General features: G+C 40.2%; 1 protein-coding gene across 1 annotated transcript in view; it reads right to left on the reverse strand.

Annotated features, from left to right (window-relative positions):
- Window positions 1–17947, reverse strand: part of Sdc2 (syndecan 2) — a 96955-nt gene that overhangs the window by 13663 nt on the left and 65345 nt on the right. The window contains exon 2 of the mRNA XM_041637720.1: window positions 1264–1375. Coding sequence (XP_041493654.1) covers window positions 1264–1375 — 112 coding nt within the window. The remainder of the gene's footprint in view (window positions 1–1263; window positions 1376–17947) is intronic.

Here is a 17947-nt window from a genome sequence, read left to right on the forward strand (position 1 = left end):
GTTCCCTTCATTAAGAGATACAGCTTGGGGCTAGGAACATTGCTCAGTGATATGTATGCAAGGGGTCATGGGTGTTATGATTTGAACATAAAATATGCCCCCACAGACTCATGTATTGGGCATTTGTTCCCTGCCTAGTGGTGCTATTTTACAAGATACTAGAAACTTAGAATGTAGGGGCTTGCCTTGGGAAGTTATACATAGCCACCATTACCTTCCACATTATCTGCTTCCTGACAACTAAGAAGTGAAGGGTCTCCTCCACTACATATTCCAATTTCCATGTTCCATATAAGCACATGGGGTCAAACAAATCCTCTGAAACCATGAACTACAAAAGATCCTTCCTCTCTTGTCACAGTTCCATCAGGGACTTGGTCAGAGAAATAATAAAGCTAATATTCTAACTTTGATTCCTAGCACTGACCTACACACACACACACACACACACACACACACACACACACACACACAAGTGTGATGCTGTGCCAAGCTGTAAGTCTAGGATTAGAATTCTACTTCACTCTGTGAACAAATGGCTGGCCACCTGGAGAATGAAGGACCGTGTGGACTAAGGCCAAGTCTGCTCAGTTTTTCTCAGACACATGTCAGAGCTAAGCCAAAATCAGCCAAGCTTCAGCTTCAAACATGTGAGGAGCCAGCACTAAATGGCAAACCTGCAGAATAATGAATTAAATGCCTATTGCTGCCAGCATTGGCTTGTTAGGTAGCATTGCAGAGGTGCAACAGATAACTAAAACATACCAAAGAATCAAAGATATGAAGCTAACTTTATATTACATGGCTGCTACACTGCTCCTGCTACCTATGAGCAATATAAATAAAAGCCTATAAGTTTCAATTTTTGAGTATAATCTTAACATAGAACAGACATTTTATAAAACTGGTATTTGTAGGATTTCTTAAAGGGTGGTTTCTATGACTATACTCTGAAAATCTTAACAATAAAATTTAAGGCTAGCATCTCAACTCCCTACAAAAGCTTTTTGTGGTAAATACATGGAAATATTTCTTTATAAATATATAGATATATAAATATATAATGCATATAAATATATATTATATGATAAATATTCATTTCCATTTTGTAAATGAGGAAACTGAGACTTAAATTGCCAAGATCTCACACCTTAAGTTATAAAGAACTAGAATTTGCACCCCAAAACTATGCTTATGACTATGACACATGGCACGTCATAGAAGAAGGCACAGCAAAATCTGTGAATGCCCAGGCAGATTTACCTGAGCCAGAGGCAGAAGAATAGTCATCATCATCAATAGGATATACACCCGAGGCTTCTTCAATGGAGCTGTTGTCAAGGTACATGTCCTTATCAGATGTCAGCTCTGCTCTCTGAGAAGATAAAGACAAGCAATTCAGAATGGTCAGATTTAAAAGGTTCTGCTTCGTGTACTATTCCAGATTTGCACATGCTGCATTGAAGACCTGAATCCCTAGTGCTGTGCTACGAATCCTCTTATCAAGCCATCCCTTATGCACAATACCTTAGCAACTTATATGACATCAAGGGCTGACCACAGACACCGCCTAATCTTATAACAGACATTCAAGTTCAGGCATAGGCTTCGTTCATTCCACTCCACTAAACTTGCCTGAGCATCTCTTGTCCCAAGTTAACAAACTTTCTGAGGCATTCCTCTTACCACAAATGAGATTCCTTGATGGAGAAAGCTAAGCCACAGAACACTCAAATCATTCAAGACTCTCTTGGAAACCTAAAGCAAGGTATTATGACACTAATCACATTGGGACCCACGAAGACACACCAGACACTCACAGGCTTGGCCATACTTGTCTTTCTCACTACACATGAGTGCTCTCAGCTACCAGGGAAGTTCAGAGATCTCTGTATTGACCAAATCTGCACTGATGGCAGGCAGGACAACCTGTGTGGAGCAGGGCCTGTGGGGCTCATCTACCAAGAGCAAGAGTCCTCAGCAAGCTTAGTTTTTAGGCTTGCTGGCTTAGCAAAATTTAATGACAAACACAGACAAACCCACAAGAGCACTTTTTCCTGTATTATAGACACTTATTGATAGAAATGTGGAGAGGGATCCAATCACCAAATACCCCAGCTTGACAGCTTCTCAGCTTTCCAATAAGAGGTTACTATTAAAATTCATCTAATTCTGCCAAAGGAGTAACTTCCATAAACTGTAGACAGAGCAGAGATGAACCCTTTTAAAATGGTTTTAATAAATTGATATTTTACCACCGGTATCTCAGACTAGCAGCTTCTAAAAAAAGTTTGACTTTGAAACACGCAACATGAATTATTATTCTATTTTTAATGATCAAATTGGATGTTTGTCTCTCACAGGAATTATAAAAAAAATATTTTCCTTACTATGTTGGTTTCAATTAGATTTCTACTAAAAATAAAACTCGATTTTAGTAGTCAATACTAATGAACCTTCTTGGGACGACTAGTAGGCATTGGCTCTGAACAGCAGCACTTTATCCTCTCAAGTATCAGGGGCTGGCTGGAGAGGCAGGAGGATTTCAAATGTGAGCCCACATTCTCCACGGGCCTTGATGCCAAAGAACAAAAAAGGATGAGACTCACTTTGTCTGAGCGATCAAACTGACAGATTCAGAGGACAAGCCCTTAGGGATTTGGGTTCCAGCAAGCTGGTTTGCAGGCATGAGTAATGTCCCTCCCACTCTAGCCAAGAATGTTCTGGAGCTTTCCTGCTGCAGTTAGAGCTAAGTTCTACAGAATACCAGTTCTCAAGCCTCTGACCATCCCACACTTTCATTATTAATGCTTGCAAACTCCTGCATACTGTAGCTCCAAGCAACTGACCCCATCACCTTCTCAGTTCGACTGAGGGAGAAGACTGTGCACATAAGCTCTCCACATTCCTGGAACCCACCTCCATGGATTTAAACTGCTAGAGATTGACAAATTTGTAACACACACACACGCACACTCACACACACACATGCTTGAGGGTAGCCTCTACCTAGTTAGACTCTGTCTCAAAATAAATAAGTATATATAAATAAAAAATCTGCACTGAGCATATGCAGACTTTTTTCTTGTCATAATTAAACAGCCATTTGCTTAGCATTTACTTTGTATTAGCTATTATAAGTAACATAGGGAAAAAGCTGAATATGTGGAACTCATGGGAAAATCTGTCATTTTATATAAAAGACTTGAGCATTTTTGTGGTGTTGGTATACAAGGGGCATCCTGGACTCAACCTGATACATCAGAATCTTCCCGAAAGCCTCCCACACTCCACACCGCTCAGTTTCAGTACCTGGCTTATAGTGGGTGCCCAGAAAATGCTACTTGTGTTGAACTAGTTTGTGGTCCCACCTCAAAGCTACTGCCAGTCCTACCTTGTCCTGTTAACTTATCTAAGGACCCCTTTACCCCTGACAAATCCGATCTGCTTTTCAAAACACGGTCTGACTTCTTCAGTCATTTTTCTTGTATGTCCCCTAGTTAGAACTTGCCTTTGACTTTATAGCACATGTACCAGTTAAGATACAGATTTCCTGTTATTTTTAATTGGCTCATATGTATTCTCTTTGCCTCTGGTTGACAACAATATGTCGATACAGATCTTGAATAACCTGTGTGACCTTGTTCTTTGTCCATCTCAAAGTGCATGGGTACTCAATAAATATTTGTCAACGGAGATTACTAAATCACACTGGCTTAAGCAACCTTTGACTCAGGTTTTAGTAACACACGCACCAAGACCTCTAGCATCCTTATAATTAACTGATCTTGAATTCTAGCCTGTGAGGTAACATGCCACATACTTCCAACACATTGTACTATATCTGTGTAAATGACCCAGGGCTGTAAAAGTAGAAAAGAGATTTTAGAAACCAGTTTCTCTTTTCTTAACATAGAATGCATTTCATTTTCTTCTTTGCGCTCTCTCTCTCTCTCTCTCTCTCTCTCTCTCTCTCTCTCTCTCTCTTCCTCCTTCCCTCCCTCCCTCTTTCTCTCTCTCAGAAATCGGGCATGGCAGTACTAATACTAAGGTACTTCATTACTGAGTAACAACCATGTTACTAGTTGGTAGATGATCCAGTTGTCTGGACCAGAACTCTGGTAGGTGGAATTCTCCTAGAGAGCCCAGTAACACCACATTTCAAGCATGCTGTGTATCATGATGAGCCACTGGTTTAAGAGGTCACTGTGGGGTCTAGATTACTATAGGACTTGAGACAAGTTCAGGGGACACCTAGAGAAGTCTGCTTGAAGCCACTTCAGTCCTGCAGCACCAGGGTGGTTCAGGGCTGTCCGGATATCTGATGTGTTCGGAGGCAGCCAAGATTATTTGGTTTTCCATCATTCATTGGGGTGCAAGCAATTTTGACATCAAATTAAAATCATTCTCCACTGCTTAGATTTTGGGAACGTTGAGAACACAGTGGACATCAGCCATTTCCTTCTACAGAGTACACTTTAAGAGCAAGAAGGGTCCTTTGCACCTGTAGCAGATAATGCTCCATAAATTCCCCATTGCCCCATTCCCCTGAAACACTGTTCCAAACAAGACAAATGCCACTTTTGAAGATTTCATACCCTGTGTTGGTAAAGGATTTTGCAGTTAACATGCTTGAAAACGCTAATAAATTATGTAGCAACTTTCCTGTAAGACTCAGCAATGTGCCTCTCTCTCTAAAGCCATGGACAGAGGCACTCTCAGAGACTGATCTTCCACCTAGTCAAACATCCATTCTCCTAGACAGTATATGCTCTGCACATGCTCAGTGCCTTGGTGGCACAGAGTGACTGGATGAAGCAACTGAGAGAAAAGTCACAGAGGCCAGCCGTGGAGCAGACTGCAGGATTTCATGCAGAAGCTGTTTAATTTGGCTCTCACCATGGCTGAGGCAGAGCTGATGCTGTTGGCTAACAGGGTTCTGAGGACAACAGAGCTGGCCTCTCAGACCTTCCCCCTCCTGGCCGCTGCAAGATGTGAATACAGGTTCAGAAAGAAAGCTGTGGAAAGCAAGGAAGTAGCAGGAAGAAGAAACCTGCTACAGGTTGGACCAGGAGGAACTCTGTCTAACATTCTACTGATCCAATTCCTCTCATGGAGAGTGAGGTTGCCGAAAGTCAAAGGTGCCAGTTGCCTCTCATTAATTTTGAAAAATATCTTCATATTTAAAATGTAGCAGAAGGACAAGGATACTGTTGTACTGTCATGGATATGACAGGAACAAGTCCATGGACATTTACAAACACTCATTTTAAGGGTTTGTTTAAAAAGACTAATCTACTATCTAACAATTTCCCAGGCTTACCCTGTTTTCCTACATATACTACATCTGAACAATTCATAGAAAAAGGCAAGGTCAAAAGTATAGTTGCATAGGAAAAAAATTCTCAAATCCTATACTTAAAGGACTCATATTGCATAACTATGGTACAGATCCTGAGTTACACAGAACGCTCCATGGTATGTGCTTTTGTGAGTGTCCATTTGTATGCGTGTAATCAGAAATAGAGTGTGTAGGAAGAGGAAGGCTACTGGAAGAAACAATGAGCAAAATATGACATGAAAAGTACTTGATTTTGTATTTTAACAAAGTGATTTTAAAAATAATAAACATAGTTTGGTTGAGGGTGTAACTCAGTGTCTTCTGCACTCCCTGCCTTGCCCACCACCCCTGTGCTCTGGAAGGCATCATGAGAAGGAGGTTCACCATGGAGAAGCGGGGTTTTCTGATAGGCTGACTCTTTAGGGCTTTTGAAGACAACCTAGTTGACACCATATCTGGGAAAAATAGATAAACATTTCTCACCTTTATAGGTGTGCTGAGTTAGCCCCAAACTGTGAGGAAGGCTCTCAGGAAAGATGTCCATGCCTATAGAAGAAACCCCAACCCATTAAGAGTACCTCCAGTGAGCTATCACTGATGGTACACATATATGTAATCTCAGCACCAAGGAGGCTGGGGCAGTTGGACCAGAGTTTAAGGTAAGTTTGGTTGGAAAAACAAGTTTCAGGCCATGCTAAAAAATGACATAAAAGAAGGAATGAAAGAAACTAATTTCCTGAGAAAATAGATGCATAATGAATGTCATAGTGTGCTCATCCACAGAAAAACTGTTTCTAATAAGTCAGCAAAGTGCTAGTCTCAGGAAAAATGTAAATGGTTGAAATAGCTTTTAAAATGTAACCCTGAGTTAGTGCAAGGAACTGTGACTACTTCTCTCCATTTAAGAAAGTACTGCATCCAGTCAAGAGTAGTCAGACTTACTAAGCAAAAATTCTCACATAAAACTGCTTTAATACAGTGTTCAGTGCAACGATCAACACACACATCTTTTACCTAAATCAAAATACCTTGCCAGGGTGTTGTGTGGCCCACGAACACTAACTAGACTTTGTGGCCCAGTGCTTTCAGAGAGGTCTCACTGCATGGATGCCGTATATATGGACTTCCAACTGTGTTGTTTATTGATTCTCCTGAAATTAGCCTGGCTAAATAACTAGGTTGTTGGATAGATTTAAAGTAACATATCAGATTTTGGGTACAGATGATCTTACATGCTTCTTTAGCAGAATGAAGCCACCTTCTTCCCTGCCCCATACCATGCATTTGAATACACAAAATGGGGTATCTAGTCCCCAGTCTCATTTCTCTTTAATCTAGAACTTGGTGACAATGAGTAGCCCTGATCAGACATACTAAGTACGGATATACTCATTTGCTGACAACCATATCCTTGGCACACTATTCTCCAAACCTTATGGACATAATCTGTTGGTTTTCACAGGAGAGATTTGCATGATGAAGAATGCTTAACTGAAGGAACCAAGTAAGAAGGACATCGAAACCTCTGCACCTATATACTTGACACAGCTCCTGCTTTGTAGTAATTACAGAGGAAACCTATTAAAAAATATCTCATCTGGAGACAATTTTCACTTATTGCCCTTCTGTAACTTGTGAATTTTGAAATTACTGCTTTACAAATCTTATTAATATATTTGCTTTTAAAAAGTACCTTCTGGGGCTAAGAAAGTAGCTTAATGGTAGACCACTTGCTTAGCATGTGTAAGGTCCTAGGTTTGATCCCCAACCCCCCCCCCTTTCCTTAAAAAGTTGGTTTATTGCTCATACTAAACAAAATAAAAGTCTTCCTCTTTGGTAACAACCACAACAGAAAAGATGACCAAGGGATTAAGAAAAACAAACAAGAAACTGACAAGTCATATTTCTGTTTGCAGTCATGGCTTCAGATTTCCAAGCTAGGAGGGGAGCAGCCTTTGTGTTGAGTTAAAATTTTTGGCAACAAGACCCAAAAAGAGGAACATGGGATATACTCACTCATATTTGGTTTCTAGCCATAAATAAAGGACATTGAGCCTATAATTCGCGATCCTAGAGAAGCTAAATAAGAAGGTGAACCCAAAGAAAAACATATAGGCATCCTCCTGAATATTAACCTTCATCAGGCGATGAAAGGAGACAGAGACAGAGACCCACATTGGAGCACCGGACTGAAATCTCAAGGTCCAAATCAGGAGCAGAAGGAGAGAGCACGAGCAAGGAACTCAGGACCACTCGGGGTGCACCCACACACTGAGACAATGGGGATGTTCTATCAGGAACTCACCAAGGCCAGCTGGCCTGGGTCTGAAAAAGCATGGGATAAAAACGGACTTGCTGAACATAGTGGACAATGAGGACTACTGAGAACTCAAGAACAATGGCAATGGGTTTTTGATCCTACTGCACGTACTGGCTTTGGGGGAGCCTATGCAGTTTGGATGCTCACCTTACTAGACCTGGATAGAGGTGGGTGGTCCTTGGACTTCCCACAGGTCAGGGAACCCTGATTGCTCTTTGGGCTGATGAGGGAGGGGGACTTGATCGGGGGAGGGGTCTTGATCGGGGGAGGGGGAGGGAAATGGGAGAAAGTGGCGGGGAGGAGGCAGAGATCTTTAATAAAGAAAGAAATTTAAAAAATAAAATAAAATAAAATTTTTTGGCAACAGAAGCAGGGATTTCCAAAGCAACGCACAGTAAGGCAGGGCCTGGGATGGTGAGTGGGCTATGATGAATATGCATGAAACACAAAAGGAAAATGTCCATTACTTGCAAATGTCCTCCACCTCATGCCCTTTCTCTTTTTTGGAACAGCAGAGGAAAGCAGGATGTTAGTAGATACATTATCGTAATCATTGCTGCCTTTCCTCTTCCCAAACTAGAATATTCCAGTATTTATATTGATATCCATATAATCACAGTTTAGATTACAGTAAAAATAGAGACACTGTGAGCCAAACCTGAAAGATCCAAGTGTTGAGAGGGTCAGTATTAATGAATCCTAATGGAAGTAATGAGATGCTATTTACTGGTAGAGTCTGGCAGGAGAGAGGGGTAAAGATATTTGGAGTTTATTTCTTATTCATAAGTGTTTTGTAAAAACTATCATCACAGAACACATTCTAAGACAAGCATAGGAAGTTAACTAGTGTGGGGAGTCCTTCTGTACTCTCTCCCTAGTTGGAACTGTCTTTGAAATTTCCTGTTTAATGGAAAAGTCTGCTGAATACTATGGGCCTGTGGGCTGAAGATCGGTGCCCAATGTTACAAAAGAACTTTCGGTGACTGTCCAGGCAGCGAGATGTCTCTGTCAATTCTAGAGTTTTGGGAGTTGCTAACAATGCACTTCCTGTTTACTTAGGTAATATTATATTCTTCTGGAGTCTTTGATGGAGTTGAAGAATAGATAGTTATAATTATAGTTTTCCTTATTTATGATAAGATAAAGTAGATATAAATATTTTAACTATAATTCTTGCTTGATATCTGTTTTGTTATATGTGATTTTACTATGTTAAAGTTAAAACATTCCTTTATATTTAAACAAAAAAGGGGAAATGGTGTGGGAAGCCCTTCTGTCTACGTGTTGTTTTTATTGGTTAATAAATAAATCTGTTTAGGCCAGTGGCTTAGCAGAATAGGGCAAGGCAGGCAGAAGTTCCAAGCAGATAGAGAAGGAGAGAGTAGGCAGAGTCAGTGACATGCCATGTAGCCTCCTGCACGAGGTAGATGCACTAGAACTTTGCAAGTAAGCCACAGCCATGTAGCCATACACAGATTAATATAAGTGGGTTAATTTATGATATAAGAGCTAGCTAGAAATATGCTTAAGCTATTGGCCAAACAGTATTGCAAATAACAGTTTCTGTGCAATTATTTCATTTCTGGGCAGCCAGAAACTAACAAGAAGCCTCCCACAACAGCTAACAAGTTCTGATTTGAATTTAATAATTCATTCTAAGGAGTTTTTCAACACCTACAATTCTAGGCTCATGTTCATTCTCCACCCAAATCTGGGGTGACACAATGCCATGGGAAGCCTATGGGACAGAGAAATGGAAGTGACACTCAGGAGACAGATGCAGACAAATCTCTGAGTTAAGGGTTCAGCATAATCTACAGAGAAAGTTCCAGGACAGCCAGGGCTACACAGAGAAACCCTGTCTCAAAAAACCAACCAACCAACCAAACAAACAAACAAACAAACAAGGTGGAGGTCTGCTAAGGAATGACTACACATAAATGCACACAAATGACTATGTACCACATACACATGCATACATCCTATAAGCATGCATGCACACACACAAACACATAAAACAAGCCACAGAGAGCAAGGATCACAGAAGGGTGATCCATTTCATTTAAGCTCATAAAGGCAACAGATCTAATAAAACAGACAGGAGACCAGGAACTAACTGCCAATTGTCTTTAGCTACTTCCTGCTCCTAGTCACTTCAGGCAGAAAAATCCACTCTAAGTTATGGGGAAATTACTTGGTTACCCAGGCAACAAGCTGAGTGTACAGCTTGACACCTGTAGGTCTCAGATGCCAGATAGATCTCCAGTTTCTGACCTGCTCCTGGCTTTCAGTATCCTTGCTATGACACAGATGTTACTTGCAACGGGAGCCCTCCTGCTGATGGGGGGGGGGGGCTGAGTTGACTCCATGACTGGATCATATAAGCGAGTTGTTTACAGAAGACAGCAGTTATAGCTTCTCATTTATAGTAAAGACTGAAAACACATTGACACTTAGAAAAAAACATAGAAAAAAATCAAAATCAACACATTTACAACCTTAACAAAGGCAATAATGCTAAAACAGAAACAATAAACTCAAAGGTTAGGTAAGAACAGTGCTTTCACAGGTAGAGTGGAAACAGCTGTTCTAAGTGACAGGCCATGAGCACCTGGCAGAAAGTCCCTACGCAGTTTCAGCTGCCCCAGGCTATGTTTCTTCTCATTAAAGAAAGGAAATGTTCTTGACCAAACTTTTTAGTCAGATAAAACAAAGGAGGAGGTCCCGATAGCTTTTAAAGAAATGATTTCCTCGATAGAGAAACCAGGGAGAGATTTGAAGCTGCTTGGGTCCACCGTGGAACCCAGTGTTCAGTTTGACAGCACACGGTAAACAAGATTATTAGCACAGCACACATGCAAAGATGACCCACAAATTCACGAGACATTCTGATTTTGCCTCAGTCTTACACAAGTCTTCTGACAGAAAGAAAACTTGCAGAACTCGATAAGATTTTGTGCTTTATTAAAAATATTTTAAAATCACATAAAAAGTGTTTTAAAAAGCAGCATATTTTATTATTTTTTGCCTCAAAGAAGGATGATGCATGGTAATTCACTAGCAATTATTAAAGTAGAAGTTAGAATACATGTTCGTAAACACCAATTCATTATAGATAAATATTTAGTTGGTTGAAAATATGAGAGATTAACAAAAGTAAATATTTATGAGTCATATATATATCTGTCTTATTATCCTGACAATTCAAAGAATTCTTTCTCCAACTTTGTCCAAGAACAACAAAAGTTACCAGCTGATTCCACCAGGTTTTGCAGGAAGTCATACCAAAGGCTTCCTTCCACAATGGCCCAGCAACCAAGAGTGCCAACTAAACATCGTGATACAAAAATCACCCACTCTCTAAGTATTCCCCTCACCAGAATCTTCAGTGTGTCCAAAGTAAAAGACCACCCCATTCCCATACATGTCTTCTGTAAGGCAGATTTTGGCTGAGTACGTATAAAATGTTCCTTGGGCAGGCACAATGGCAAAGATCTGCAATCCCAGAGGTGGGGAAGCTGAGGCAGAAGAGTCACAAGACAAGGCCAGTTTGGGCTGTACAGTTTTAAGCTGCCAAAACAACAACACCAACAACACAAAACCCCAAAACATAAACTGTATTATCTAATTTTCTAAAAATGAAAATCCCCTACTCAGAATCAACTGGTGCAGATCAGTGTGTAGCCTGACTAGGGAGGTCATGGTGCACACGTGTGAAATACCAAATGAAGGTGTGTCCACCCAACAAGGGCCTCAGGACAGCAGCTGAAGACCTGAAGGCTGGGGAGCAATCCCTCACCACTGTAACCAGCTGTGACTAGAAACCCCTAGCTCTGCCCAGTGCTCTGCAACAGGCACATCCCCTGACTCCTCTTCCTGCAGTCTAACCTTGTGTGCTGTGGCCTGTACAAGAGCTACTTCTCTCTACTCCTCCTGCTTTTGAAGCTGAAGAATGTGGCTGAATGGATGCAGCTGCCAAGACAACCTCTCTGGCATGCGTGCCAGGCACTCCGCACCTATGAGCCTTTCTCCTGCCTGGATGGCCCTGGCCTACAGGCAACGGCCACAGTTTCTTCCAGTGGTCACATTGCAGAGCAGCCCCCATGGAAACCCATTTGGAACTGTTCAAGCTCAGCCCAAAGAATGCCATTTTAAAATCAGATTGTTCCTTTACATCCTATATAAAAGTAGCTGTAATCAATCGTTCTGGGTGGGTTGGGGGCTCTGTAAAACGCTGTCATTCCAAAAGGCTTAATATTGATTCTTTCCCTTTTCACAGCTTTTAAGAAAACAATTCAATGTTAAGAAACTATCAATAATTCTTCTAAACTTCACTAATATGTAACACTATCTAAATTACACATATATACACACGCACACACACCATAGCATATATGACAAACCCATCTAATACGCTGTCTTTTCAAGGGAGACGGAGAGTTTTTTTTTCTTTGTAAAGTCAGTTGAATAAGCTCAATAATTATTAAATCCTGATTAAACCTCGGCTATTCTTGTAACAGTTGCTTAGCAGGCAAGTGTGGTTTAAGGACTGAATGAAAATTCAACTTCATTTGAGATCTGGCATTTCAAATTCTCAATTTCCAAAATAATATACTATTTTCTATGTGCCTATTTTTAGAGAAAACTATCAATTCTAGGCCTGTATTTATAGACAGTTACGATTCCAAGTGATCACACCCTAAGTGAACATCCAAATACCAGAATATGTACAGTCTTTTTTTTAACAGGAATTATGGTATATATGTTATTCTGTTAAGTTCACTTTTTCTATACTAGGTCTCTTAGGAACTCAGACATTTCAAAAGGCAATAAGTCAATATTTAAAGTTTCAATATACAGACAGTGCAATTTAGCATTTGCATCTAAAATCATACTAAAACCCATCACCAATGTCAACAGCAAATTTCCAGATTAGATACCAAGGAAAAACACAATTTAATACAATGTTTGGTATTGGTAATTTTGTTTCAAAAGAAAAACTGAAGACTTTGTTAAAATATCATAACAATTATGAAGGTAAGACTGAAATCTAAATGGAGTGACAGCCAGCAACACCGCGCATCAGGGTTACACCCACCGTGGGAATGAAATTAGATCTGACCACATCCAAAGAGCTGGAAAAAAGGGGAAAACTTAACTGCTATTTGCTTTGCTCCCAAATAACAGTAATTTCAATTTCAAGGGAACTAGCTACAATTTCTGTGGCAATCGTCCACTATTCATTCAAGCTTCACATTCCTGGCATGTGGTGACCATAGGAGTTTATGGAAAGGATGGGCGTGAACTCACTGTTTTTACTTGAGAAGTTGAACTCCCTCTCCACACCTATCCCAGCCCCTCAAATTAGAGAAAGCATTTGCTTTTCACCCCACTAAGTTAGGAAGAGTTGAGAGTTCTGTAAGACTCCTTAACACTTGCTGACCAAGGGTCCAGACTGTTGTCAAGCCAAGCATCCTGGAGCTGACACATGGGGCATTTCACAGCTTTACTGGCTCGGACAGCCTTTTTATCCCCATTCCCCCCAGCAAACAAATCTCTCGGCTTCATCTCTTCTATTGTAAAGTGGCCGTTGCACAAAAGACCTAAAGCATTAGAGAAACCAGAATCCGCTTGGTCAACTAATTCCAATCCCATCCTCCAGTTGGAATGCTTTTATGTGAATCAGGGCTGTCCCGCAAAAGTTACAGCAATGAAGGAAATTTGTGCATCTGTGTTGTTCAAAACGGTAGCCACCAGCCACAGACAGCTATGGAGCAGTGGGCAGGTAGCCAGTGCAGTGCAATTCAGATACTCGTTTTTTATTTACTTTTAATCAGTTTATGTTCTAGTAGCCACAAGTGACTGGTGGATGGTGTTTTTGAACAATGCATTTCTACAGGGATTTGAGATAATGCTTAAAACTCTGGGCCCTCAAAAGCCATCTACACTGCCAAGCTAAGCTTCTCCTCCTGGATAAGCTGCTTAACTGAATATTAGCAGTGGTCAGTGCCTAACAACTTAATTGCCCTGTCTATCCCAATCTACCTAACTAGGTCATTTAATGACTATTGATTCAACAACTCTTATGTACAGAGGCATTCTATTATTTGTTTAAAAATACAACAGTAAGGGCTAGTTTAGTGGGTAAAGCTGCCTGCTGCCAAGACTGGAGACTTGAGTTTGAATTCTCCAGGTTTGTCTTCTTACCTCTACACATGTACTACCACATGTGTGTGCACATGTGTGCATGCACACACACACACATTTTAAAATATACAATATTTTATATTATGTGAATATTTTATAGGTTATGTGAATGGAGAGACAAATGGGTACATCACTCAGCAATAAACACAAATGAGCCAACAAGAAACATGGAGGAAGTGTGACTTGTATCTGGCCTAAAATAAGAATATGGAAAGACTAATATTGTATGAATCCTACTTCAGGATATTTTGGAAAAGGCAGAACTATAGAGATGTTAAAAACATCAGTAGTTAGGCCGGGCGGTGGTGGCGCACGCCTTTAATCCCAGCACTCGGGAGGCAGAGGCAGGTGGATCTCTGTGAGTTCGAGGCCAGCCTGGTCTACAAGAGCTAGTTCCAGGACAGGAACCAAAAGCTACAGAGAAACCCTGTCTCGAAAAAAAAAAATCAGTAGTTATCAAGGAATTGGCATTACAAAAGAGGGAGATAAATCGGTGCAATATACTGAACTTAAAGGCACTGAAATATCCTACACAATCCTATAACGGTGGATGCATGACAATATGAAGCTATCAAACCCCACAGAACACTGCAATAAGAAGAATCAACCTTAAGGACAGTTCTGAATTATACTTAATAATAATGTCTCAGTACTGGTTTGTTGATTGCAAAAAATGCACCTCACTAAAATAAGATGTATTAGTATATAAAATGGGGGAGGGGTCTTTGATGGTTAGCTTTAGTTGCCAATGTAACACAATTCTGAAATACCCTGAAGAGAGTCCTGATGAGGCATTGCCTACATGGGGTTGTTTGACCAGTGGACATGTCTATCCAGGATTGTCTCTGCTGAGTTAGTGGATGGAGGTAGCACCTTTCCCTAGGGAAGGTGTCCTGAACTGTACGAATGAAGAAACTGAGCCAAGCACAAACAAGAAAGCAAGCAGACGACACACATCCACTTCTTTCTGCTCCTGACTATTGGAGGTGATGGGAATTGCTGTTTTCAGTTCCTTCTATGATGAACTGTAACTAGGGATTGTTATCCAAAGTGAAATTTTTCTCCCCTAAGTCAAGACATTTTATCATAAAGACAGAAATTAAGCTACACAGAAGGTATGAAAAATATTATGTATTTCCTACTCAATTATTCTATAAACTTAAAATGCTACCGAAAATTAAGACAAAGTCAAATTCCTAGAGAACTCTTTAGGCCTCCCACGTATTCTGAGCTACGGCCTGGGTTATGTTCCCCTCTACAGTAAGTAGGTGCTTTATTAGGAAATCTGTCAGCAAACACCTGAGTGCCCAGCTGTCTTCTCTTCACCATACCAGATGCAATTAGAATAAACAAAGAGATGCATGCTCTCAGATTTCAGCATGACAAGTGTTATAAGTGTGGTGAGTGTTTTCTGTGAATTCTTAATCAGTTCTCCTGGAGAGCACCGCTGTTATCTCAAGAGGAGAAAAAACGGTCATCAGTCAATGGGAAAGTGTAGCCTGGACTATGAATACAACTCATTTGCCTACATATCTTACACAGTTAGTTGCCGCCGATCCATCCATTTACACATCACAACTGCATGAACAGTCTCTGATGTGTTAACTTAATTTCAGAATATAAAAGATCCATTAGATCACATTTTAAAATACTAGAAAAGACATTTGGGGGACAACTAGCAAATCTAACTGTGGGCTAGATATTAGACAATATTGTTGAAGCATTGACTTTTTTAGGTGAGAATAGCCTTACTCATATGGGGGACTACTAAAGTCTTCAGAGGAGCAGTATCCTCTCACTTCCTACGGATGGGAGACCAAAACACCACACACACACACACACACACACACACACACACACACACTATGATAATGTACCACCAATTATTGAATTTAGATATATTATCCTGTTATTTAAATTTTCTATACATTTGAGAATTTACAACTAAAAAGTGGATGTAGGGGATGATACCAGTTGAAAATGTTTTTCAATATTTTCATACCAGTGAGAAGATCAAGCTGAATTTCACTAAGAATTATGCCAGCTAGTAGGTGGTTGGGACTCATGACATATATATTAAGGCGTAGTTAACAGATTATTGTTTTGGAGAAAAGGTACCTGTCAACAGATCAACACATCCTAATCGGAAGAATCTTCATTATGGACAGAAATGGAATCATAATGGTATGGATGTGATTTATCCTGAGAGTTCATGAACTGTGTGAAAGTTAGGATCTATTTTTCGTGTACAGGTTGTTTTTTTTAATTATTAGATTATTTACTTATTTCATGTGGGGGTAGGCACATATGTGCCACTGCATACGTGTGGAAGTCAGACAAAAACTTGTAAGAGTTGGTTTTCTCCTTCTACTGTGTGGGTTTTAGAGCTCAAGCCCAGGTTATAAGGCTTGTAATAAGTACCTTCCGAGCCTAGTAGGACCTTTACAGGTGGGGCTGAGCTGGAGATATTTAGGTCATGAGAAGAATTTCCCACCAACGGAGTTAAAGTAGGCTTTGTGGAATCCTTGGACTCTTGAAAAGCAGATTGTAGTAAAAAGCAAATTGAGTGCTCTAGCTTCCTGCCTGGTGATATGATCTCTCCCTGACACACAACACTCCGGCTACTGTGGTGCTGTCTATGGTGGATCCTCAGGAGATCTCAGTTGCTGACAGTGCCATGCTTCTGAACTTCCCAAACTCTGAGTCAAATGAGCTTTCATTTTATAAAATTATCCTGCATTGAGTATTTCTTTATAGCAACAGAAAAACAACCATTAAAGAGGGATGCTTTAAGGTAAAAGGAGGAGACTTCAAAGGGGAGAATATATAATCAATCAAGAGAGAAAACGTGCCTATCAGAATGACACATGCAATCAATTATTTGGTGCCTCTTCACTGGACAATCATCAGAACAGAACAGGAACAATTTGTATATGTTTGTAGTTGTTTTTATACAAAGGCTAAAGAAATAGAATTCAAGGCGTTTTTTTTTCTCTTAAAAAAAAAAGAAGAAAATACAAGCTGTTAATGGCTCAGATGTTATCACAAAAAAAAAAAACCCTTTCACCTTCTCAAATAAGTGACCATAGAGATATTGCTGCACGGTTATGTCAAGAGAGCAGAATTCAGGTGCAGTGCAGCCCAGTGAGAGAATGCATATTAGCACATACAAGACTGCCAGCAGCAAAAGGAAAAACAACAAGAAAGCTCAGTTCAAAAAATCTTCATCTTCACCAAGCCCTCGATTTAATTAGCCAAGAAATGAATGACAGCATCAATATCTAAATTATTTTTCATATTGCATTGATACATTGAAAAGACAATTTGAAATTCAAGATATACACTTTGTATTTGTATACAGAATTTTTTGTTATACTTCAATATAAAGTTAAATAAAATAAATAATAAAGCCTTAGCCTTAGAAAATGAAGCCTATTTCCCCAGTTAGAGGATTCTCTTCATCTTTTATTTGTGCATGCATTTATCTATGTGAAATGTGTATACAGGTGTACATGCATATGTGTACCACTTGTGTGTGGAGACCGAGAGTCATCTATGGGTAAGTGTCATTTTTCAAGAGCTGTCTACCTTGATCTTTTGAGTCTCTCTGGGACTCAGGGATCACTGATTAGGATAGGCTTGTGCCAGGATCCTCTTGTCTCTGACTTTCCAGTGCCTGGTTTAAAAATATACTCTACCATACCTGGATTTTTACGTAAGTACTATGGTGGAGCACAAATTCCTTTTTGTTTGTTTGTTTGGGTTTTTTGTTTTGCTGTTTTATTTGATTTTACCAGACAAGGCTACTCTGTATAAAAGCCCTAGCTGTCCTGGAACTCGCTTTGTAGACCAGGCTAGCCTCAGACTCACAGAGATGCACCTGCCTCTGCTTCCCAAGCACTCGGATTCAAAGCTTACACCACCACTCCCAGCTTGGAACAAAGATTCTCGATTACCTGTCAAATTTTACAGAATGAACTATCACCCAGTCCCCCAAGCATTTTCTAATGCTTGTTTGCAATTGAATACACACTGGGTACATCGTTGGGCTCTTTTCCAGGCATGCTTCTATATGTGAG

This window comes from Microtus oregoni, unplaced genomic scaffold (genome assembly GCF_018167655.1).
Source record: "Microtus oregoni isolate MIOR12 unplaced genomic scaffold, Mior012 000053F_ref0000044, whole genome shotgun sequence".
In the NCBI taxonomy this organism is placed as follows: Eukaryota; Metazoa; Chordata; class Mammalia; order Rodentia; family Cricetidae; genus Microtus; species Microtus oregoni.